This window comes from Canis lupus, chromosome 32, assembly GCF_011100685.1.
Source record: "Canis lupus familiaris isolate Mischka breed German Shepherd chromosome 32, alternate assembly UU_Cfam_GSD_1.0, whole genome shotgun sequence".
Taxonomy (NCBI): domain Eukaryota; kingdom Metazoa; phylum Chordata; class Mammalia; order Carnivora; family Canidae; genus Canis; species Canis lupus.
Genome location: NC_049253.1, coordinates 38,836,512 through 38,861,063, shown reverse-complemented (window position 1 = coordinate 38,861,063; position 24,552 = coordinate 38,836,512). Strand labels below are relative to the sequence as shown.

The window sequence follows — 24,552 nt, the reverse complement described above, 5'->3', positions numbered from 1 at the left end:
AGGATAGTTCAGCTGGCACTTTGCACTTCCCTTGGCAATGAGTTTTGTCCTGGTGACACTAAGTCAGTGGAAGACCTCCTAAGGTTTAGTAGATGTTGATTTGGACCTCTGCTTCAGTAGCCTCCCAAACTGTGGGAAGTTTAAAGCAGTTAACACACAGTTTTGCAGACAGTGGCATTTTTGCATGTGGAGGAGGGTGCGGGTTTGGCAGAGATCATTCAAGGAAACTTCCTGATTCCAGTTTGATGCATTTTATCAGCAGATGGTTTTCCTTGTTTTCCTCCTCCTCCTGCCCACAAAATGGAATTCTAGCATTTCTAAGCTGCGTGCTATTGTCTCAGATGCTAGTTCTTCTCAGGAAAAGTTACCAAGGGTCACCTTTTCCCCTCTGATTTGGCAGGAATTGAGTTTTAATTGGCCAATTTGCAGAGGTGCCTGGGAATGAAAGTCCCACCCAGCTGCACGCTTGGGAGAGTTGAGTTCAGGGCGGTTCTCCCTGACGGGAAGCACAGGGGATTGTTGGGAGCGGAGAGAGCAGTAGTAGGGCAAAATGGCTTTTTATCCCACCCCTGAATATGACGTGCAGTTGGCCAGAGGGTTGTTTTCTAGGATGCTTCTGTTTGCCACCAGGTAAGTCCACTACTATTGTGGGAAAAAACTTCAGCATTTTCATTGCAGGATTCTCAACTGTGAAGCCTTTCACAGCTGTCTTTTTGATGTTGTACTATAGCTGTTTATAAAGCAAAATAACCACAGGTTAAGTTTAAGCCTGTTTCTCTAAATTGTCATAGAAAATTCCTGTTATTTGAGCACCCATGTAATTCAGTACTGGTAATATTTCTGCATGGGAATTTTCAATCATTCTCTCTCCTCTATATACAGTCACCATAATTCTTATGATATGCATATTTGGAGTGGCTTTTTATCTCATTCAGATCAGCAATTGCTTTGTGTCCTGAACTCCTTGGTTTTGCTTCCCCATTTCCCTGGGGGAATTCCACAGTAACTATTCCGATTTCTCAAAAGGAATGGCCATCCATGTCCTAACAGCCAGGTTCTTCTCTATACTCATTGCCAGCATTTGTCTGAAGAGAAGGAACCTGTGAATACATTCTCAATTCTAAAGACAAGGTGTGGTCTTCTTATTGAACTTTGAATTTACATGAAAAGAAGGGTTTATTGAGATTGCTGGTTGTATATTATGGAACTGAAGGTATAAATACTTGACTATCTTTTCCCTATTCACAATACTTTGAATCAGTTTTATTCTTATATCATCTTGATTCAGAGTTTTCGTTCAGAGCTATGCTCAATGCCAGTGCTTGCGTCTAGGGATAGTATAACTTAAAAGAACGTATGGCACGGAAAAGGATAGGTGGGTGTGTCAGTCATGGTAACGTTCTAGATCTCAGGGTGATTTGAATATTTATTACTGGAGGAATTCATCATTATTATACTATGTAAAAGGTAAAAAAGAAAATACAAACTGCTTATATTATAAAACACACAGAGAGGAGGGATCACAGGGCTGGTTTTTCAAGTTTAATTTGGCATCCTTTCATTTGAAAGTTAATAAAAGAGAAGCATTCTTCGGAGTTGTATTATTTTCTCTTCGACCAGTGTCAGGTTATGTGTGGGTGATGGTGTGGTTACACGGCTGTAAAATTTATTATGAAAATATTGATAGGGAGATGCTGAGAAGCTGGAGCCAGTGTCCTTAAAGTTCTCAGCTTCTGTCTTCTTTTCATTCATGTTTCTATAATATGTAAAAGCTTTCTTAGTGAACAATCCCTTTCTGATATGATTTAAAGATATAGATTCTTCTTTTGACCACTGTTGAAGGTTTTTTCTCTAAAATGAATTCTTTCTGTCCCTTCCTTTGTTTTCTTGTTCCTTCAGTTGCTTGTTTGTGGCCTCTTTCTCTACATGACAAGAGTGAACTAGGAGTGATTTGATGCAACACATCAAACTTACCCCAAAAGAGAATTCAGTTTCTTTGGTGTTGGAGGTTTAGGGGCCATCCATTTGTTTTTGTTTAATGGAATGGTGTTTGGAAAAAATGTAACTTCTAAAAGGTAAGGCTTTTGCCTCACAAACTAAACCAAACCAGGAGTGCCTGGGTGGTTCAGCGTTTGAGTGTGTCTGCCTTCGGCTCAGGGCATTGAGTCCCACATCGGGCTCCCTGCAAAGAGCCTGCTTCTTCCTCTATGTCTCTGCCCCTCTCTCTGTGTCTCTCATGAATAAATAAATAAAATCTTAAAAAAAAAAACCCAAACCTTTCTTCACTTGTTTTGGCAAATTCGATTTATGCTCTGGCATTGTATAAAAATTAATTAGCTTAATTTTGAAATATCTTGGTTGGTATTTGGACTCCTTTAAAGTCTCAAAGGACAATCTTGTGTGTGTTTATACCTAAAGGAGGAGGAGGGTTTCCAGCTACAGTGATAGGATACCCTTCCCCTCTTGCCCCTCAGCCCTGCAGCCCATTGGGTGGAGGGGAAGAGCCATGCACACCTTTTCATTATGCCCCGATGAACTGCTTCTGATTTATCCAACAGGAGTCCTCCGGCAGAGCCCCCAAGCAGCTTCTTCTTAAAAGGGGGCAGTAATTCAAGTGCACATAATATTTCTAGTTCTCTGCAACTATCTAACCCTCTCTGAAATCCCCAAGAATATGTTTGTGGGTGTCTATGTGTGGAAGATAAAAACAAACCAGCATAGAAGTGATTTCTCTTATCTGAGCTCCAGCAACATATTCTATGGCACAGAGAAGTAGAGAATAAAATTCTAAAATCATAATATCGGCTCTTTGAAGAAATTGGTAAAATCCAGTGCCTCCTTCCTTTTCCAACAAGTAAGATATCCAAATTGCAAACTGAGATTTGAGAAGACTAAGTTATTGATAATTAGACTTAGGCTATTTTTTGTCATTGAATTTTTAAAGTCTATGAAAGACAAAATGAACGCTCTTAAGGATCAGAGATGTTAGGGTGTTTGCGTCAACTTCTGCCATGATTTATATGCAAACGTTGAAGTGTGGGAAGGAGAATTGACTATTCTGAGTCCTCAGAGTTGAGAGGAAGGTAGAAAGAGAGGGATATTGAGAAAAAGACATTGCAACACCATCACCCATTGGTGATTAAGTGAAAAGCCCCCACCCCCATTGCTGGTCCCTCTACTTTACGATAATAGTTTTCTTTGGTCATCAATAAAATTTAAATCTTTTTAAAAATGTGTCAGAATAGAGAGTGGGGAAGAGATAAACAAGTAGTAAAAGCGTGTTTGGACAGGTGTGAGGAATGGGGTAAAGCATCTAACTAGAAAAGGTTTTTCATCTTTTATGCAAATTTTAGATGTTAGAGGCTTTTGTCCATCTGTTAGCACACTTCACTCTTACTTGTGATTCAGTTGTTAAAGCCAAAAGTCCCCAGGGCATATTATCAGGATGTGACATTTAAAAAGAACTTCTCTTTCCAGAAAGGACTGTGTTGCTATGGAGTTATATTATCTAATGCATACTTTTCTACCCACTGAACCACTTGTTTATGACACAGATGTTAGTGAGACAATTATAAAAGCTGTAGAAAATTTTGCTTGGATTTTCTGTAAATGCAAAAAAATCTGAAATACAGCCTTGAAGAGCCCTATAGTCCTAGAAACTAGAGGTTAGGAATGCTTTTAAGGTGGGGAGGGTCTCAAGGATTTCTCAAAAACAGTGTCTTTGCCGCTGTGTATTAATGCACAATTACCACCTTTTTTTTTGAAGATCATAGGCTTTTTCGACTCTAAGAATTTTTAGAGCTTTCCTGTGTCCTCTGAACATGTAGAAAACATATTTCAATAAAGGGTAATTTTTATTGCAGAGAGAGTTCCATCTGGATCTATAGAATGAGTACAGTTCAGTGTAGCTTGGCTGGGTCATAGTTTTCAATTGCTAAATATTTTTGCCATCAGTATTTGAAGCCTATCATTGTCCTGTAGACAGGAAATGCCTAAATAGGCATTGTAGTTCAGATCATCTGTTCTACCATACTAAAGATATAATCTCCCCCCACCTCCACCAAAAATTACTTGTACAGTAACATTTAATTGTTTGCATTGAGTTTGCTCCCTCTTTAAAGATTTTTTTTTAATTTATTTATTCATGACACAGAGAGAGAGAGAGAGAGAGAGAGACTCAGGCAGAGAGAGAAGCAGGCTCCGTGCAGGAAGCCCAACATGGGACTCGATCCGGGGTCTCCAGGATCACAACCTGGGCTGAAGGCGGCACTAAACTGCTGGGCCACCGGGGGTGCCCTGCTTCCTCTTTAGAGTATGAAAGGGGCAATTTAGCATTAACTGTCAAAACTGCAAGTGCCAATTTTGAGTCAACAATTCTACTTCGGGGAATTTCTGCCCTGATATGTCAGCATAGATAGAAAACAGTGTATGGGCATGGTTATTCACTAAAGCATTATTTGTAATAGCAAAAGACTGGAAATCAAAAAGTATCTACAAAAAGGGTCTTGTTAAATAAGTAGGGTATATTCACACAAGGGAATATGAGGCAGCTAAAAGGAAAACAAGGCACGAGGAAGTTCTAAGTAATGAAGAGAAATGGAGGGCAGAGGCTGGAAAACGTGGAGTGAGCAATCTCATCTTTTAACTATATGATTACCTATCCAAAAGAGTACTTAAATAATAGGAAAATATAAAGATTTGATTAATTTTGGTGATGAATACATGGGTGTTCCTTATATTAATTTGAATTCATTTATATATGATTGAAGTACTTTATAATTTTAAAAATAGATGAGGAAAAAGAGGGGGAAATTAGCAGAGACACACAAAAAGAACTTTAGGAAGCATATGTTTCCCTGGGCCAAGCACATAGTGCTCAGTGAGTATATCAGGAAGACCCTTAACCCACATCCATAACATCTTAATTCAAATAGACCTAATTTACAGAATATATTATGTAGCAGTTGATATATTGGGGGTTTGGGGGGATGGTTAAGACTAGGACCTTGTTAAGTTGGACTTGGTCATCTATTAAAACATATTGTGCTCTAAACTGATGATGGATGGGCAGGTAGGTGGGTTAGTGAGTGGATTAGAAAATATGATGTTTTATGTGGTAGTGCTGGTAGTCTGCTTTGTATTCTACACATACCTGTGTAGGGCAGAATCATCTAAGAAGGACATCATGTCACTTGCTAGTTCCAGTTTCATCAGCCGACCCATCCCACACAGTTGAGCTTCCTTGTTTGTGGTTAGGAATGCAACAAAAGGGCTTTGTTTGAATTACACCCACAAGCAAAACTTGGGTTTACTCAAATTTTAAAATTAAATCGTCTTTTGGCTCTTATGGATAGGCTCATGATGTAATGCCCTTTAGGAAAGTATTTCCCTATCTTCTTAAAGATCAAAGTGATCCCGAAATATGAAAGCATGCTGTGCTCTTTAGGAAGGTTTATTAAATTATTTGCACCACTGAAAAAGTCAGCAAACAGCTATTTGACTTTTTTGGTTATCTCAAGATGCAATGTAATATATTTTTAAAATGAGAGGCTAATTTTGAGAAACTGTGCTTTTTAATAGGTAATACATGTGCATGGTACACAATTCATAAGTTATAGAAGGAAATACAGTGAAAAATAAGTTTTCCTCCTCAGAGGCAGTCATTGTTTCTAATTTCAGTCCAGAATATTGTTTCCATGAATAAACACATAAGGGCTTATGTATATTTTCCCCTTCCACACTGCAGCGTACTGTACTCACAGTGCTACACCTTACTGTCATCCTCTAACCATATACCTTGGAGATCTTTACATGCTAATATGTATAGAGCTACTCCATTCTCTTAATGACCATAAATGTATTCTATTGTATGTGTTGTACTGCAACGATTTAACTACCCTGCTACTGATGAGCATTTAGCTCTTTCTTTCAATCTTTTTATAGATATGTTATTTGAAAATTATTTCTAGATGTTGCCAAACTGTTCTTTCTCAGGTTGTGCTGATATAGATTCCCCCTAACAAAATGTGAGATTTGGTGGGCTACATTTAATTTTTTTTTAAAGATTTTATTTATTTATTCATGAGAGACACACACAGAGAGAGGCAGAGACACAGCAGAAGGAGAAGCAGGCTCTTCGCACCGAGCCTGATGCAGGACTCTCCTGGAATCATGCCCTGAGCCAAAGGCAGACGCTCAACCGCTGAGCCACCAGGTGCCTCAGTGGGCTAGATTTAGATCTTTTTCATTGTTCTTTTCCCTCATTTTATCACTTAACTGTCCATGTGGAAGAATCATATATCATATATATAGATAGATAGATAGATCTTATCTCTGAAGCCTTTTCCCAACATGTGTCTTTGTTTTTTTTCTTTTAGGACCTTTTGATTGTTTCAAGATTTCTCTGTTCTTTATGTTTGAGGCCTGTGAGGAGACTTGACACTCCACCCTAGAACAGATAGTTACTTCTAACTTGGGGAGAAAAAAGCTCCCCAGTTTGGGATTCCTATCTTGGCATTGCAAGTCTTGGACACTTATTTTATCTTTACTGGAGGAATTAACTTCATTTGGTCTCCCTACCTGGACGTAAGCTCCTTAAGGGCAGGACCATATCTTAGTCATTAATTCTTTTAAATATCTCTCATCAAGTTTCAACTCTTCTAGTCCTCACTGTTGTGTTCCTTAAACCCCAACCTTCCACATCAACCCCTCACTTTTCCCTCTTCTGGCATCATAATGAAAATAGAGGACATTGGGTGTGAAGTCTCTCCAATTTTCCTCCCACCCTGTTCTCTTTCATGCTTAGGAGCATCAACATCTTACTTCCTTCTTTTTTGTAAAATTTTTTTTTTAAGATTTTATTTATTTATTCATGAGAATACACAGAGAGGAGAGAGAGAGAGAGGCAGAGACACAGGCAGAGGGAGAAGCAGGCACCACACAGAGAGCCTGACTCTATCCAGGGTCTCCAGGATCACACCCTGGGACTCGATCCAGAGTCTCCAGGATCACACCCTGGGCTGCAGGCGGCGCTAAACCGCTGAGCCACTGGGGCTGCCCCTTCCTTCCTTCTTTCTTATTTCAGTGGAACTGGCTTTACTGCCACATAAAGTCATACTCCCCACATGCGCTCTAAAATGCCATCCTTTCCTACTTGGTCATGAGTCCTGAGGAGTGTCATTCTCTTTGTCCTGTATCGTGAAGTTGCCTGTCTCACATACACTTGCTCAAACTTCTGTTTAAAACAAAACAGCAAGAACCAAACCTTTCCCTCCCTGATCTCCTCCAGACTTGTGGCTACCACCCTCTTTCTCCCCTTTAGAGCCAAGTTTTTGAAAGAATGATCTGCCCTTGCCATTCCCATTTTATCTCTCATTCACCTCTTACTTCACCATAGTCAGGCTTCTGCCCCTGCAGTTCCACGGCAAAGACTTTACTAGTCGTCAAAACCACTGCACATGCATCCGCCCTCCTCAGACTGCCTTCTCTGTAGCAGTTGGAATGGTTGAAGTTCCACCTCCTTATTCTCTCCCCTAGGAACCTGTGAAACTCTTGTACTCTTTTATATTCTCCTATGTCTCTGGAAGCTTTTCCTTAGGCTTTTGCTTTGGCTTCCTCTCCCCTAAATTGTAATGATTCTCTAAGATCCATTGTTAAACTACATCCTTTGTCTCCCTGTGCACTCTCCCTAAGCAACTTGCCTTTTCTCTAAGGCCATGTGCCTTATCACTCCTAATTTCTAAATGTAACCCAGACTTCAGTCCTCTAGACCCTCTGCCTCCATTGAAAACCCTACAGGGACTCCATAGCAGGGTTCCATCCCAGGACCCTGGGATCATGACTCAAGCCAAAGGCAGGTGCTTAACCGACTGAGCCATCCAGTTGTCCCCTAATGGTTCCTTATAGAAGTTAATTTAATTATCATTCTAGCTCAAGCTGGAAACAAACACCGTCCTTCCTCCGTGGTATCCTCCCTTCTACACCACATACATCCAAGTAGTTGCTGGCTGAGCATTCTTTTTTGGTTCACTGCCCATCATCTTAGTGCCAGGCCCTCTTATTCTCTCTTACCCTGGCCTCCAATCTCGTCTCTCTCAAATTTATTCTCCTTGTTATTGGCAATATCTTACTGAAACCCATATTTGAACATGCCCCTCCCTGGCTAAGGTTTTTTGGTGGCTTCCTGTGGATACTGTCCAAACCCTTTAGTGAAGTTTGTTAAGAACGAGCCCCTCCTACCTCTTCACCTTCATCTTTATCATCTCTTTCCCAGTTTGGGTTGTTTCACCATGTGCTTGCACATTTCCTTGTATTTGTCATCCTATTTCTTCTAGCTGGATGGCCTTCCCTTCCTTTTCTCAACCTCTTCCATCTAGAAAATCTTTCATGATTTAGGTAAAAGTGAAGCTTTTTTGACCTAAGCCCATAGTGTTATGAGTCCCTCCTCTGCATTCATCAAGCATCTTGTGATAAAGTAGATAAAGGTCTGTGTTATGAACCCATCTCATAGCTAACTTGCCTGTCCTCTATATTGTGAATTACCTGGGTCTAATGCTACTTGGTAGGTCTTTCGTGTCCTGGGTGCTAGCATAATGGCTGGGATATAGAAAGAAAGTCTCCCAGGATGTCCCCTGAACGAATGGGAAAGAAACTGAGGAAAGGTCTGGATAGGTTACATTTTTTTTAAAAAAGCTTTGCTGTTGTCTTTAAAGCACAAAGAAAAAATTTCTTCACTTACAACAGCTCCAGTTGTCTCCACGGTTCTGTGCAGAGCCTCTTGTGCACTTGACAGTCTGATTCAGAACTCTCGGGAAGGTGTCTGATCCTTCATGAAGGCGGTGTGCCAACGGATATGTGAGGCTCAGGGAGTTATACTGTGCTTTGGGGCACCTCCCCTCTTCCTTCCTGGGAGATTTCTCTAGAGAGCTTCTCTGGAACCCCTGAAATTATCAGTGAACAGTAGCTCATGCCTCATTTGCTGGCTAGAAGAGGGATATTTCTGTGGAGCCTGTGGAATTTATCAGGCCTGCCCATTTCTCTTGAGTGGGAAAGATTTGTCAGCTCCCAGTCTTTCTAGGTAGACATGGTCAGATATGGTTGGTGGTCGAAGCTGCTGAGGAGTCATCCCCAGCATTACCACCCTCAGGTGTCAGGCGGAGTTCGCCCTTCAGCCGCACCCATTGGCTTCTCAAAGCCAGTCCCTGGTCACAGGGCTAGCTAGAGCCTTCTACTTCTTTTTTTTTTTTTTTTTTAATTTATTTATTTATGATAGTCACAGAGAGAGAGAGAGAGAGGCAGAGACACAGGCAGAGGGAGAAGCAGGCTCCATGCACCGGGAGCCCGATGTGGGACTTGATCCCGGGTCTCCAGGATCGTGCCCTGGGCCAAAGGCAGGCGCCAAACCGCTGCGCCACCCAGGGATCCCCAGAGCCTTCTACTTCTGATGGGGGTCCTGCCAACAACTCTCACTGAGGTCACCAGAATGCGAGACAGGAAGAGGACAGTTTATCCTTTCTCCTTATGAATTTTGGACCCATTTTGATCATCTGGACCTGTACGAAGTGTCTCCAAGTGCCTCATACTAAAGAGACTTCATATTTTTTCATCAAGCTCTGTGTGGGTACTCAGCAGCATCTGTGGAGTATCTCAAGTGTTCTGGGTAACCGGGTTTGAATCCTGGCTGTGGGACTTACGGCTATGTGATTTGGGCCAGCTTCTAAGGAGCTTGGGGCACCAGAAAGGATTTCTAATCACTGAGCAAAACTGGAAGATCGAGCAGGAATCTCAGTGAGGAACTGGGGCTCAAGGGAGGTGGCCTGGCTTCAAGGAACTGGGCAAGGAACCTACTTTCCGTGGGGCTGCACGTCCAAGGTTACGGGGAGGCCAGCAGCAAGAATGCCAGACTGTGAAGAAGACACTGAGCCATTAAGACACTGGGGCTCCCTGATGTCCCTTCTGAGAAGAGGGCAGGTTCAACTTTGGGCCAGTGCTGCACCCAGAGATATGGTCACCTGGGACCTGTTATGGGGATTAGAGAGGTATGGAGCAAGGAGCCAGACATATTGTAATATTTTGCCTTCCACTGTTCGTCTCGTGAGTTGCACCCTACTTCATCTCTTTCGCCCACGGCTGTGCTACTACTTGCTTGCTTGCTTTCCTAGCTTCCAGGTGGGCAAGGTCTATTCCATCTTGGCCTGGGTATGCCTCCCTGACTAGATGTTATAGCCACTGCCCTGACAGTTCCCTGCTTTTGCACTGTGGCCAGGGTCCTTCAGGCTGTGAGCACAGTAATTCTCTGCCCTAATTATCTACTCTCAGTACCTTATTGGGATCCTCAGAGGTGGGTGACTCATCACCATCAATAGTTCCTGCCCATTTCACTCATCTCCAGCATTCACTCCCAGCTTCTGTCTCCCCTTTCTTGTCCTGCATCTCTCTGATGGGCTTTCTCCCTGCTCTTTAGTCTTCACCAATTCTTTAATAGTGAATAACTGAAGATAATCATACTTGACATTTATTGAGCTCTACTATGTGCCAAGTATATTAGCTCATTTTTAATCTTACAAAAACCCTACAAATAGGTTCTATGATAATCTGCCTTTTTTAAATGAGGAAGCTCAGAATGGTTAAGAAACTTACCACTGGGCAGCCCAGGTGGTTCAGAGGTTTAGCGCCGCCTTCAGCTCGGGTCGTGATCCTGGAGTCCCGGGATCGGGTCCCACGTCGGGCTCCCTGCATGGAGCCTGCTTCTCCCTCTGCCTGTGTCTCTGCCTCTCTCTGTCTCTGCCTCTCTCTCTCTCTCTGTGTCTCTCATGAATAAATAAATAAAATCTTTTTTTAAAAAAAGAAACTTACCACCAGTTTAGCTTTTGGATTTTAGGGATCAGGATTAGAACCCAGGTTTTTCTGATAGCAGAGCTGAAAACCTGCAGCTACATTTCAGCTACTTTCTATCCCCAGCATTTTATCAAGAGAGATTTCAATTTTTGTCATTTTCCTTGGCTGCTGTAGCAATATAGACATTAGTCTGAATGACTAAATGTTCCTTCATTTCAATAAGCATTTACTGCCAGCGAAAAATCCTGTGGGACTATATCCCTTGCTTCACACAAGATCATTTTCCTATCACCACAACCTGTCTTCAGAAAAAATATGTGTATTTTTGGGGAAGGATTCTCTCTCTCTTGGCATGTTTTCCATACATGCTGCTTCAGATTAAAATGAGGTTAATACACCCTCTTTGCTTAATGTCTTTACTTCTCCTCCCTAAGCCTTTGTTCATATAAAAAATAATTTACACGGGGCCATATAGCAAGTTAATAAAGTCTGGGTGAGAACCCATGTCTGACACCTGGGCTAGTATTATTCTGATATACTTATTTTCAAAATTTTACTAGTATCAGAGGAATGAGTTTTTATTTATATAACGTAAGCTAATACTTTTTTTCATAGAAAAGAAATAGGTGGATGTCCTTATAGCTTTATTGTTAGTGTATCCAGTGTATCCTGGTTCTCATACACATGTTTTTAAACTGCAGAAAATTTCCCCTACAGTCCTAGAGTGCAGAAGTTTTTAGCATGAAATTCCTGATGGCTCGCCTCACTTTTTTTGCCAGAAATAAGGCACAGTCACTCCCTCCTGACTCAAACCATCTATAGTAGTGTAGCTCTTCTTACCAAATTTATTCTTCAGTATTGCAGTTGAAGGACACCCACTTTTTCCCTTTGGCTCTGTCAACTCTTTTTGTTATAAGGGCAGGATATTTAAGAGTTGAAGTCAGTGACTTGCAAATTGAAAAACTATTTTCCAGAGCATCTTGCTGTTTATACCATGTAGTGTAGAGCAGCATTAATACTGAGGTAACTGCTAATTTTTATGTAGTTCTTACCAGGAAATTAAAAGAATGTAATTTATCCAGCATCAGGATATGACAGAGGACTTCAAAATCCCCAGAAAGCTTTTTACCATATATCCACACAAAGTCTCTTGGGGGGAGGGAGGAATTATTGCTCCCATTTTTATATATGGATAAGCAGAGGCAACTCTGGCATAAAATGTTAATATGTAGGGAATCTAGCTGAAGGATAGGTGGGGATTTTTCCCCCATTGGTAAAGACTACTGTATAAGTTTAAGGTGTGCAATGTAATTTTTGGTTATATTTATAAATTGCAAAATGATTCCCTCCATAGTATTAGCTTCTACACCTCCATCCTGTCACATAGTTACAGTTTCTTTTTTGCAGTGAGAACATTTAAGATCTACTCTCTTAGCAACTGTATCAAGTATATAATACAGTATTATTAGTTAAAATCACCATGCTATACATTAGATCCCCAGTCCTGTAAATCTTATAACTGAAGTTTGTACTCTTTGACCACATCTCCCACTCCCCAGCCCCTGGCTACTAACACTCTACTCTGTTATTCTGAGTTTGTCTTTTTTAGATTCCACATAGCAGTGAGATCATATATTTATCTTTCTCTGTCCGCCTGAGTTCACTTAGCATTATGCCCTCAAGGTTCATCCAGGTTGTTGCAAATGGCATGATCTCCTTTGTCATAGCTGAATAATATTCCTGTGTGTCTGTGTGTGTGTGTGTGTACGTGTGTACACCACATCTCCTTTGGCCATTCATCAGTTGATAGACATTTAGGCTGTTTCCATATCTTGGCTCTTGTAAGTAATGCTACAGTAAATGTGGGAGTGCAGATATACCTATGAGATACTGATTTCAGTTTCTTTGGATATACACCAGAAGTGGGGTTGCTGGATCATATGGTAGTTCTATTTTTAATTTTTAAAAGAAACCTCTATTTTCCATAGTGACTGTACCAGTTTGCATTTTTATGTAAGTCTGAAATTATATCAAAATGAAAATAAAAATATTAATAAAGCAGAGAACAGCAATGGTTAGTAAGAGAAATAAGTGGTAAGCTACTTTCCATTATTTATTATTTTTGACCTCTAAGGATACAGCAGTCTCTGCTTTTAAATCTATAAATCACATCAGTGAAGAAATTCAGCTGAGAATGCTCCTAATGTTGAGAGGTCCCTCTCCTGTATCTCCCCAGGCGCAGTGACCCTGCAGGCCGACTTCACTCTTGGCATTTAACCAAATTTGAGGAAAACCAACCAGATGTCAGCATGATGCAAATAACTCCGGGCACGATTGGCAGTCCTTGGCCCCAGAGATACCATTCTAGGTAAGTGACCCCAGCTGAGACTCAGGGCTTTTCTTTTTTTGGAGGTCTTGTTTCCGGAAAGGAACATTTTCTTCTGTTTTAAAAATGTTTTCTTACACTCACCCCGAGTATTAAACCTCTCTACTCATCACCTTCCTCTTGAAACACCAAATATATACGAGTTACCTTCATATCCTGGGCTGGCACAGACTGGCACAGAGGGAGACCATCTGAGTTAATTGCAGGATCTGTCCATTCTCAGCCATTTCTCAATTACACATTGTAACACTATTAGAAAAACTGACAAACTTTTTCCCTCAGTGCTTAATGTCCTTCTTAGCCAAATATGTATCTGCTTTTTACTGAATGATTTTACTCCTGTATTTGAACTGCCCACTTGTTTTTATCCTTCTGTTAAGGCCAGTTATCCAACTTAGCTCCAACCCAAACAATTAATACACTTAGGGCTGCTCAGTGTGCACATGCTCTCATGTGATACTCCACACCTTCATCTCTGCCTGTAAAACAGACACATATTCTTTTTTTTTTTTTTTTTTAAGAATTTATTTATTCATGAGAGACACAGAGAGAGGTAGAGACACAGGCAGAGGGAGAAGCAGGCTCCTTGAAAGAAGCACAATGTGGGGCTCCAGGACCACGCCCTGGGCCAAAGGCAGGCACTAAACTACTGAGCCACCCAGGGATCCCCAACAGACACATATTCTTAATCTCATTTACAGAACAGGAAATTGAAGGTTGAAGAGATAATTTGTCCAAGGTCAAACAACTGATCAGGACCTAAGTCCAGACTCCAACTCAAGCCGGGGGTCACAGCCATTGCATATAACTAACTACTAGTTATACTTCCTCTGCTTTTCTAGTCGTCGTATCAGTCAGGGTTCATTCAGGCAGGGCCCCCACCAGTGTCATGGGAGAAGGGATTGACTGTAGTAATCAGACCTGACACAGTTGAGGAGGACTGGGGAGAAGGAAGCCAAATTTGACCACCACACATACGAAAATACTCATTCAGGAATCTCCTATATTTACTACAAATTCAGAATCCATGCAAATTACAATTCATCTTCTGGTGCCAGGGAGTTACTCTGTAGCTTCAGAGTTTTTGAAAGTGCCTACATAAGGGTAATGGCAGGGAAGGGAAGGTCAAGAGAATATGGGTCCTACATGCAAATGAGATGCAAGTGCTGTTGGGTCAAATGGGAGAGGGGTATGACTTCCGGAAGGATTACTTAACAGATGGTGGCTCCACATTTGGCAAGGCCAGGACTCAGAATCCTTAACACTCATGTCTGCTCAAATCAAGGGCCAATTCCTAGACTTCTCACTGATGGCCATGGTTCTCAGCACATCAAGATAGGCTTCAGGCCACAGAAAAGAATCTCTGGTGACCCTCTTTGTTATAGACACTCTCTCCCTTGCCTGTGTCCCTTCTAATAATCCTGAATTTATTCTTGCCTCTCAGCAGGGTGCCACCTGCACCAGGCTCAGCACTTTTATTCTCTGGGCCTTTGGAAGGTTAGATGTAGAGAAGAAAAGAAACTTGTTGGAAAGTACTTGGGCTTTTAAATCAAACCTAGGTTTAAATCCCAGCTTCACCACCTACTAGATGAGCTTAAGCAAAACGTTTAACCTCTTTGATCTTGTTTTTCTTGTCTGTAAAGTGAAATTAATAATATGTATCCTATTGGACCATAGTGAAGACTAAGTAAAACATGTAAAACGTTTAGTGCAGTTCCCTGGAATATAATAGGCACTCAATAATTATGACAGTTACAATCATTAGGCTGAAGACTTATCAGAGGCACAGTGAAACCTGATAATCAGTTTCAAGGTTAACGGGCACCAGCCAGCACGCACATACAATGCAATGGTGTATTAGTAGAGTGCTCCTAAACAGTGCGGCTCCATGGAGCCTCCCAACACCTAACCACAGGAGTCCCTAAATCTGGTCTTGCTGTAACCTAAAAAGCATGGGCAGAAGTTAAGACTACTGCAATCAGTGCTCAGAAGAGCTGCACCCAGGAACTTGGTGACTTCCAAGAGAGTTCACTACTGGAGGACAATTGGAGCTGGCATCAGAAGTGCAGTACTCTGAAGGCTGTGTTTCTGCACCTCCCAATTTCTCCATCCTCTCCCAACCTCCAGAGGGGCTGAGGCAGGTGATCCATCCCAGTGCCTTCTAATGCAAGCTTCAGGACAGATCCCCCTGACCGTCTGCACCAAGGGCTGTAGGGAGTACAAGGAGAAAAGCAAGCTCACATTACCTGCAGGGCTACAGACCTGAGTATTTTCTTCCCTGGCACAGGTCACCCTGTGGTCTGTTCGGTCCACACTGCAGGCTTGTAGCTCTGGCAGATGACTTCACCCCAACTCTGTGCTGCTCAGAGGGCCTGACGTAGGCAGCTGTCAGTGGAGAAGCGCTCCAGGCACATTTCTGAGGAGCACAGTGGCATCTAGTGGTCTGATATGCCAAACCAGGTGATTGGCATCCCTCTGACAGCCTTCCTTTAGTTCTAGAAACCCAATCTCTGTCCTAAGTTTTTGGATCTGTTTCTCATTAAGAAGCACGAGAATCAGGGAGCTTGAGGAAGCGGGAAGCACAGGACAAGTGATTTTAACTGCCTGCAAGCTGGTTTAGATAAGACTTTCACTGAACCTATATTTTAGCTGGCTCCTGTCAGGCCTGGCTCCCGGTCTTTATGCTGTCCTACAGAACTCTTACAAAACGGTCCTCAGTATAAAGTATTTCAGGGGCAGCCCGGGTGGCACAGCAGTTTAGCACCTGCCTTCGGCCCAGGGCCTGATCCTGGAGACCCAGGATCGAGTCCCACATCGGGCTCCCTGCATGGAGCCTGCTTCTCCCTCTGCCTGTGTCTCTTCACCTCTCTCTCTCTCTGTGTCTCTCATGAATAAATAAATAAAATCTTTAAAAAAAAATAAAGTATTTCAGAAGAGATCTAGGAAAGTCATGTAATCCAGCCCCCTCAGAGGAGGCAGAGGAGGCTGAAATAACAGTATCAAAATGCTAAAGAACGAGTACTACATCTCAGATGATTTCTAGTTCCTGGGGGTATAATGCTGAACAAGACATAAGAAGCCCCCGCCCTATAATATTTGTTTACCAAGGTCTGTTCCATGGATAATAATCCATTAGATGCTCCTTGGAAAAAAGTTCCCAGAACCAAATTAATTTAGAAAACACTATTTAGTATATTTTCCTTTTAGAACATCACATGAACAATAGTTTATGAAAGACTCAGAAGTCTTATAGCAAGTAGAGTTAATTTATTTAGCCCAGCATTTTCTAAACATTTGATCATCTAAGGAATTATCAGGTTCCCTGCTGAGCGGGGTGTCTGCTTCTCCCTCTTCCTCTGCCATTCCCCCTACTTGTGCTCTCTGGCTCTGTCAAATATATACATACAACCTTTTTAAAAAAGAAAAAAAAACATTTTCATACACTGGTTTTGTGCTCTTTTCTGTGTTTTAAGTATCTAAAAAATATGTTTAAACACGTAAAATCAAGAGTAATTATAAAAATAAGTAATATTATAAGAATACATGGATCTACCATAGAAGTAACATTTTTGTCATATTTGCTTCAGATCTTAAGTATTACAGACACAATTGAAGTCTCTTTCATATAATGAAAGGGGTATAAGATAGTGTCAAGTAGTGGTAAGTCCTGTGAAGGAAGTAAGCAGAGGATCAGGGAGTAAGGACGGAAGAGATGCTCTCGCATTCTAGGAAGTCTTCTCTCAAGCAGAGACTTGAATAAAGAGAAGTGAGCCAGGTGAAGGGCAGACCGTGTGGTGGGAACGGTGAGTGGGTTCAAAGCCCCTGAGACACTGGAATCTCTTTCATGGGTCTGAATTCCAAGAAGGAAGCCATCACCTTGGAGTGTAGTGAGCAAGAGGAGACCAATAGAAAATGAGGTTGGGAACTAGCCAGACCACAATAAGAAGCTTGACACACTTACCTTTTTTTGTTTGTTTGTTTAAGATTTTATTTTTTTATCCATGAGAAACACAGAGGCAGAGACATAGGCAGAGGGAGAAGCAGGCTCCCTATGGGAAGCCTGATGCAGGACTTGATCCCAGGATCCCAGGATCACCACCTGAGCTGAAGACAGACGCTCAACCACTGAGCCACTCAGCTGCCCCTGCACACTTGTCTTGACAGTAAGGCTATCTCTATGGGGGTTGGAACTGTTGTGGGGGAATGAAGACCTCATCCTTGGTTCTTACCCACCATTAAAAGTGCAATCTTGGAAGCAGGAATGGCAAAGATAATCAAAATGACTACTTCCAGAAAGTGGTGGAAGAACCTTGTAGAGGGTGATGTCTGCGTGTTCACTGGCATACATAGCATGCCACTTGGTCACATTCTCCACTCTGCTTGGGAATGGGGATTCTGGAGGGACAGAGCCCTCCCTGAGTAGCAAAGAGCATGCATGTCACAGGAGGGAACCTATTGTACATTTTCTCTGCCTAAAGATATTTATACCAGTGATTTTGCATTTCTAGACATCATCTACATCTTGAGATATGTTAACGATGATACTTCTTCCCACTCAGTAGTGACAGATTCCATTTATCCATTTTGACTTTCTGTGGTTCCTAAGTAGATCTGACTTATCGTTTTGGTGAAAGATTACTAAAACCCTCAGCAGTTCAGACAGGGATTAAGTCTTGATTACCACCTACATGGAATCGGTGAGCAAAACAGCCAATATGGGATATATGGCTTCCATTTCCACTCCAAGTATTAGCTCTGAATCTTTTGTTAGAGGAGATAAAGGGAAGCGTAAGTGGGTCATATGAGATTATCCTCAACTGAGCCATCATGTACATTTTTAACACAATCTCTTCATCTGAAGGGGAACTAGGAAGGAAGGGGGGAGGGGGTGAAGTCTGGCAGTGACATATGCCATACCATTGAGTGCCAGGACTGGCAGCTCTAATCTGGCTGGCCCAAGAGCTGTTCCTTTCTCCCTGTCCCTCCCCAAGTAGGAGGCTCCACTCAGTAAATTGACTTTCTCTAAAAGAACTATATTCTGGAGGCAAGTTGCTGAAAATGTAGTCTTCCTTTCAATCCAGTGCCAGTTTTGAGTCAAATATGGTCTTTCCAGTCTCTTGCCGTAGACCCTGGATTTAGGTCAGCCACAAAGCATTATCGTATACTTTGCCAATAAGACACTGTATTTACTTAAATGAGATCTAGAAATATAATAGCCCCATGAATTTTAATAGTGCTGCGATGCCTATTCATTTGAAAGTATTAAAGCTTATCAAAAAAGTTTTAGTGTTTACCCTTCTGTAGAGAATGGTGAGTTATAAACATTTGGACAGTTTTGAGATTGTTTGATTTTTGAACCACTTATTCCTTCCTATATGCCCTCATCCCCCTCCCCCAACATGCTGGGAGAAGTATATCTTGCGTTTGTAACTAAACTAATTATAAGTAATTTTGTTTTGAGGCAACTCTCTGGGGTATGCCATGCCAGGATTGAAAGTCACTCCCCGCCCCCCTGGCAGGCTCTGAAAATCACCTGGAGGATTGTGTAAAGGAGGAGGTCTTACCTTTCTAAGTGTATGAAAGAGGTTTTGCTCGGGCCTTGGGAGGTCATCACAGATGATGGACTCCTATAATTAAGACTTCTTATAAGGTTTCCCTCGCCTTTCTCTGACTCCCATCTCTGAATTTCTCTCACTCAACTTTGTGTTTAGCTTTCTCACTACAAACAAATTGTCTCTAGTAGTTGAGATTCCAGGAAGATTGCCAGGGAATAGACCTTCAATTCCATAAAAAGGAAAGATATTAACTAAAAACATATACACGTGCACAGAAAGTTCTCCCTTACCCGGTTCACATGCCTGGTCTCTTACTTAGTTCTTCCGCTTCTCACAAAGAGCCCCAAGAGACACAAAACTGCAGTCTCTCTCACTCCTCGTCTCCCACCTCTCATTTCTTGGCACACGTAGAATGTCATTTGCAGCATGTAGCAAATCACATTAATGTGTTTGTTGCCTGTACCCAAAGGCCACACGGCTTCCTTTGTGCTCCCCGTTCCTCCCCTTGCAAGCCTGGGTGATTAATTAGAGGCCCATAGGTTACAGTGTTGGGCAATTACTCCTAGTGACAAAACACAAGGAGGCCGAGTGAGGCCCAAATATGGCCCTTTCACCCGCCCTTCCAAAAACCAAACATCTTACACAAGAGAACATTTATAAGCCAGGTCCTGTGCCTATAAACTACCAAATGGTAACGGCTCAGTGATGCTGACTTCTTTGTCTCCCTTTCTTCTAGCTCTTCTACCAGTGACCTCTCCAACTTTGATCATGCTTATCTGAGGCAGAGCCCTGACCACTGCAGCTCCCAGGGGAGCATGGAGAGCCTGGAGCCCAGTGGGGGATACCCACCCTGCCATCTTCTTTCCCCTGCCAAGTCCACCAGCAGCATTGACCAGCTGAGCCACCTCCACAACAAGAGAGATTCAGCGTACAGCTCTTTCTCCACCAGTTCTAGCATCCTAGAGTATCCACCCCCTGGCATCTCTAGCCGGGAGCGTTCAGCCTCCATGGACACCACTTCTGCTCGGGGTGGCCTCCTAGAAGGGATGAAGCAGGCAGATATTCGCTATGTCAAGACAGTCTATGATCCCCGCAGGGGAGTCTCAGCAGAGTATGAGGTGAACTCTTCAGCCCTGCTTCTCCAAGGTAGGGAAGCCCGAGCCTCAGCAGATGCTCAGGGCTATGATAAATGGCATAATGTTCCTCGGGGCAAGGGAGTGCCACCTCCATCCTGGAGCCAGCAGTGCCCCAGTTCCTTGGACACTGCCACTCCCAACCTGCCTCCTAAAGTGGGTGTGCCCCTGCCCCCAGCTCGAAGCGACAGTTTTGCAGCCTTTCGGCAGCGAGAACGGCCCAGCTCTTGGTCCAGCCTTGATCAGAAGCGCTTCTGCCGGCCTCAGGCAAACTCTGCCGGCGCCCTGAGATCTCCCCTCCTAGAGGAACAGCTGCATCCTGTGCTAGAGAGGAGTCCGGAGAACAGCCCCCCAGCGAAGCCCAAGTATAATTACACCCAGAAGGCCCAGCCTGGCCAACCTCTGCTGCCGACCGGCATCTACCCGGTACCTTCTCTGGAGCCACACTTTGCCCAGGTGCCCCAGCCTTTTGTGAGTGGTAATGGCACGCTCTACCCAGCACTGGCCAAGGAGACCGGGTATACAACTCCTCATGGAGCTTGTGATGAGACTGCTACCTTTGACGAGAATGGGAACCACGATGGATCTACCAGGCCTGGGTTTGCCTTCTCCGCGCCTCTAGAACACGATTCAGTGTCCCCGGTGGAGAGGAAACCTGGAAGTTCAGCCAAATGTGTCCCCTACAAAGTCCATTTCCCTTCAGTACCTGAAAATGAGGAGGATACCTCCCTGGAGAGACAGCTCACACCTCTCCAAGGCAACAGCCCACATCCCAGTGAGAGAAAGAGCACCCACAGCAACAAGCCATATTCTCATTACCACAGCCTCAAATGCCCTCAGGCCTGGCAAGTGGGCGAAGACAAAAGATCTTCGGGGACCTCCGAGCTTTGGGACGGTGATTTACATGAAGACCACAACGCCAACCTGCAGCAGAGGCTAGAGAGAGAAGGCCTAGGCCAGAGCCTGCCGAGCAACTGTGGCAGGACCAAGTCAGCCTTTTCCTCCCTCCAAAATATCCCTGAGAGCCTAAGAAGGCAAAGCAGCTTGGAGCTAGGAGGGGGAGCCCAGGAGGGCTACCTGGATGGCCGGTCTACCTCTGTAATCAACAGCAAGGTGGAAGACTCTGGAAGGAGAGCTCTTCCTGATTGCAGGAGGCATCTGGACAGGCCAGTTTCCTATCCAAGGCCTGAGGCAAGACCCAGTGCCTTGGCCTCTTTCCCCAGTTCAGACTCAAGGTACAGGGACCCTCCCTCCTCACCCCACCAACAGGTATCCAGTCTGGGCAGGAGGTGGCTCAGCTCCAGCAGCGCCTCGGCTCTGCAAGGCCTTCAGCCCGGGAAGCCGCACTGCTCGGTGCTGCAGAAGGTTTCGGAGATCGAGCAGCGAGCGCAAGGGCAAGGACGCCAGAGAGCCCGGAGCCTGAGCGGCTCTGGTTACGGCCAGAACCACAGGCCCAGCGGGACGCTTCCGACCTCGAATACTCTGGGGGATGACTCTGGGGACACAAAAGCCGACGCCCCTGTTCCTGAATCCACCGGACTCCTGGGCAGTGCGGAGCGGCGCGTCACGCGTGAGCCAAAGCTGGAAGAGGCCTTCTGGCAGCCGGACGGCCAGCGGCGGAGGGGCGGGCCCGGTGTCGGCCGCGGGCCCCGGCTGCGGGGCGGAGAGCCCCCGGGGCGGGACACGCCGCTGCCCCGCAGCCAGAGCACCCTCCAGCTCTCCGGCGGGGACAGGCCCGGCTCGCCCGAGCCCCCCGCGCTGGACGCCCCGTTCAGCCGCGCCTACCGGGACAGCATCAAGGATGCGCAGCCCCGCGTGCTGGGGGCCACCTCCTTCCGGCGCCGGGACCTCGAGCTGGGGACGCCCGCGGCCTCGCGAGCCTGGCGCCCGCGGCCCGCCTCTGCCCACGTGGGGCTGTGGAGCCCGGAGCCCGCGGCCTCCGCCTCCCCGCACGCCCCCCGCGAGCGGCACAGCGTGACCCCCGCCGCCCGCCCCGCACCCCCGGCCCCCCGGAGGGGGCCGCGCCGGCGCCTGGCCTCGGAGCACAAGCAGCGCTCCTACTCGGAGCCCGGGAAGATGAACGAGGTGGGGGTCTCGGAGGGGGCGGAGCGCGCGCCCCGGAGCCCGCCGAGGAACGGGCTGTGCGCCCCCGAGAGCGAGAGCCCCGTGGCGGGCCGGCGCCGCGTCCCCGAGCGCCCGGGCAAGGCCTGCTGCGCGCTCGGCCTGTCGCGCCCGGAGCTCCGGCGGTTCCAGCAGAGCGCGCTCGCCGACTACGTGCAGCGCAAGACCGGCCGGCGGCCTGGCCCCGCCGCAGGCCCCGGCCCCGGGGACCCCGCGCTGCTGCGGGAGCGCGCCCAGAGCAGCCCCCTGAGGCCCGGCGCCGCGGCCCCCGAGGGTCCCGGCCTGTGCGCGCTGCGGGAACGCGGTGGGCAGCCCCACGGGGAGGCCGTCCTACCCCCGGCCGCAGCCGCAGCCGCAGCCGCAGCCGCAGCCGCAGCCGCAGGGGGGGCAGGGGAGCCCCCGCGCGCGCCCAGAGACCGCCTCCAAGGGGAACGGCAACGGGGGGCCCCAGCCCCGAGGGAGCTGCTCGGAGGCGCTAACTACGGACCAAAGTGCACCCAGACGGTGCACGGGACCCCTGGGGAGCCCTGCGCGTGGGGGGCCGCAGCCAGGAGGACCGGGAAGTCCATGTCCGCGGAGGACCTGCTGGAGCGCTCCGACGCCCTGGTGGCCCCCGTCCATGTGAGATCACGGTCCTCTCCCACCGCAGACAAGAAGCACCAGGTATGTGTAACCGGAGGGGCCTGGGATGGGGCCCTTCGGCCCTGAGCTTTACTGCGGCTCCCCTACCCCCCCCCTTCTCCCCACTTTTTCCTTTCACATTTGTTTTCATGGGGTGATTTCTTTCTTTTTTTTAATTTTTTTTAATTTTTTTAAATTTATGATAGTCACAGAGAGAGAGAGAGAGGCAGAGACACAGGCAGAGGGAGAAGCAGGCTCCATGCACCGGGAGCCCGACGTGGGATTCGATCCCGGGTCTCCAGGATCGCGCCCTGGGCCAAAGGCAGGCGCCAAACCGCTGCGCCACCCAGGGATCCCCCATGGGGTGATTTCTTTCTGGGTCCCTGATGCTCTTCTAGAGACAGACATATGTAGATACATAGAGCTGTAGAGATACTTTGTATAGATCTATGTGTCTTATAGAGAGAGATATATACACGTGGTCGTGTGTGTGTGTGTGTGTGTGTGTGTGTGTGTACACTTGATTTTAGAAAGCTACCCAGCTCTCAGCGCAAGAATGCATGGTTGGGAAAAGTTGGGGATTATCTTTTCCGCTGGTTTGTTTTATATTCATGGAATATATTTTAAAGATTTTAGCTTTGCACCCTCTGTTTCCGACTTTTGCATTGACAGAACATGAAGAATTACTGACTTTAATAGTTGTTGGTTATTGAACTCCTGGCCCTCGGCTGAGTATGCTTTACATTTGTTATTTCATTGATTCTCACAATCCTCCTGTGGAGTATATTTCCCTCATCAAACCTAAGACTCCTTGACTCCCATCTGAATTCTTGAGTGCACCATCTTGGTGAGATAGGAGAATCACAGACATTTCAAATTCTCACAGAGAAGGATTTTCTAAAAAAGATTTCCAACTATTCCAAGATTATGAAGCGCTTTCCACTGGAAATTTCAGCAGAGCTAGCTGTAGAACCTGAGTACTAACTCCCAGGAGTCTACCAATTTCCCTAACCGATTCATAGCCACTGCTTGCTGTGGGTGCACTGCAGATCAAAGGCCTACCTCATGGTTCCCTCCCTACCTAAGATCAGATATTAGGAATTCACATCTACGTTAGCACAAGGGAGAACACTCCTCCGTTGTCTCTTCTCACAGTCTCTTTCCCCCAGCAGAGAAGTCGGTCATTTAACAAGAATTTGTAGAGCACGCGTCATGTGAGAAGCTCTATACCACAAGGTTGAAGGAAACACAGAAGGAAATAAGGTTCATGCCTTTCTGGGGTTCACAACTGAGCAAGGAATAGGAACTTCTATATATAAATAGCGAATCTGACTAGCAAATGCTAGACTAGAGTCTGCTTCTTCCTCTCCCTCTGTCCTCCCCCTGCTTGAGCAATCTTTCTCTTTCGCAAATGCTTTGCTAGTCATAGCAGCTAGTCCAATAATATGCTTTGGAGGGAAGAGTGGTTAACTGGGAGGATCTAAGGGCTTCTCCTGAAGGAGATAGAATTTGAACCAGGCTGTGAAGGATGGGCAGGATGTTGACAGAGGATTGGGGGTTGTGTGTGGGAGGCATTAGTTGGTAGAAACAGCTTCAAAGAAAGAAAGATTCGGACGTTACTCCCTGTGAGGTTTCTTCGCTGCACTGCTTCTGGAACCAAATACTGTACCTATCTAGATAGATTCTGTTCCAAGATACCTGGAAATATTTTCTCCTCAGCATAAATGCACAAAAAATTGTATAGAGGCAATCTTCCATAAGCTTTCATTAATGTTTCTCCTCCCCTCAGAATGAAGGCAGAGCTAATTTCTACTCCTTATCCTACCACTAAAACACTTAAAATCCGTGTATGTGACATACAATTTCAGCTAGTTTGATGGACTTCAGTAACATAACAATC

At 45.2% G+C, this 24,552-nt stretch overlaps 1 protein-coding gene across 3 annotated transcripts in view; it reads left to right on the top strand.

The window, feature by feature from the left end:
• SHROOM3 (shroom family member 3) overlaps positions 1–24,552 on the top strand; it is a 120,401-nt gene that overhangs the window by 66,270 nt on the left and 29,579 nt on the right. For all 3 annotated transcript variants that reach the window (XM_038582384.1, XM_038582385.1, XM_038582386.1), the window contains exons 3-4: positions 13,073–13,204; positions 19,514–22,694. In XM_038582384.1, the coding sequence (XP_038438312.1) occupies positions 13,073–13,204; positions 19,514–22,694 (3,313 nt within the window). The remainder of the gene's footprint in view (positions 1–13,072; positions 13,205–19,513; positions 22,695–24,552) is intronic.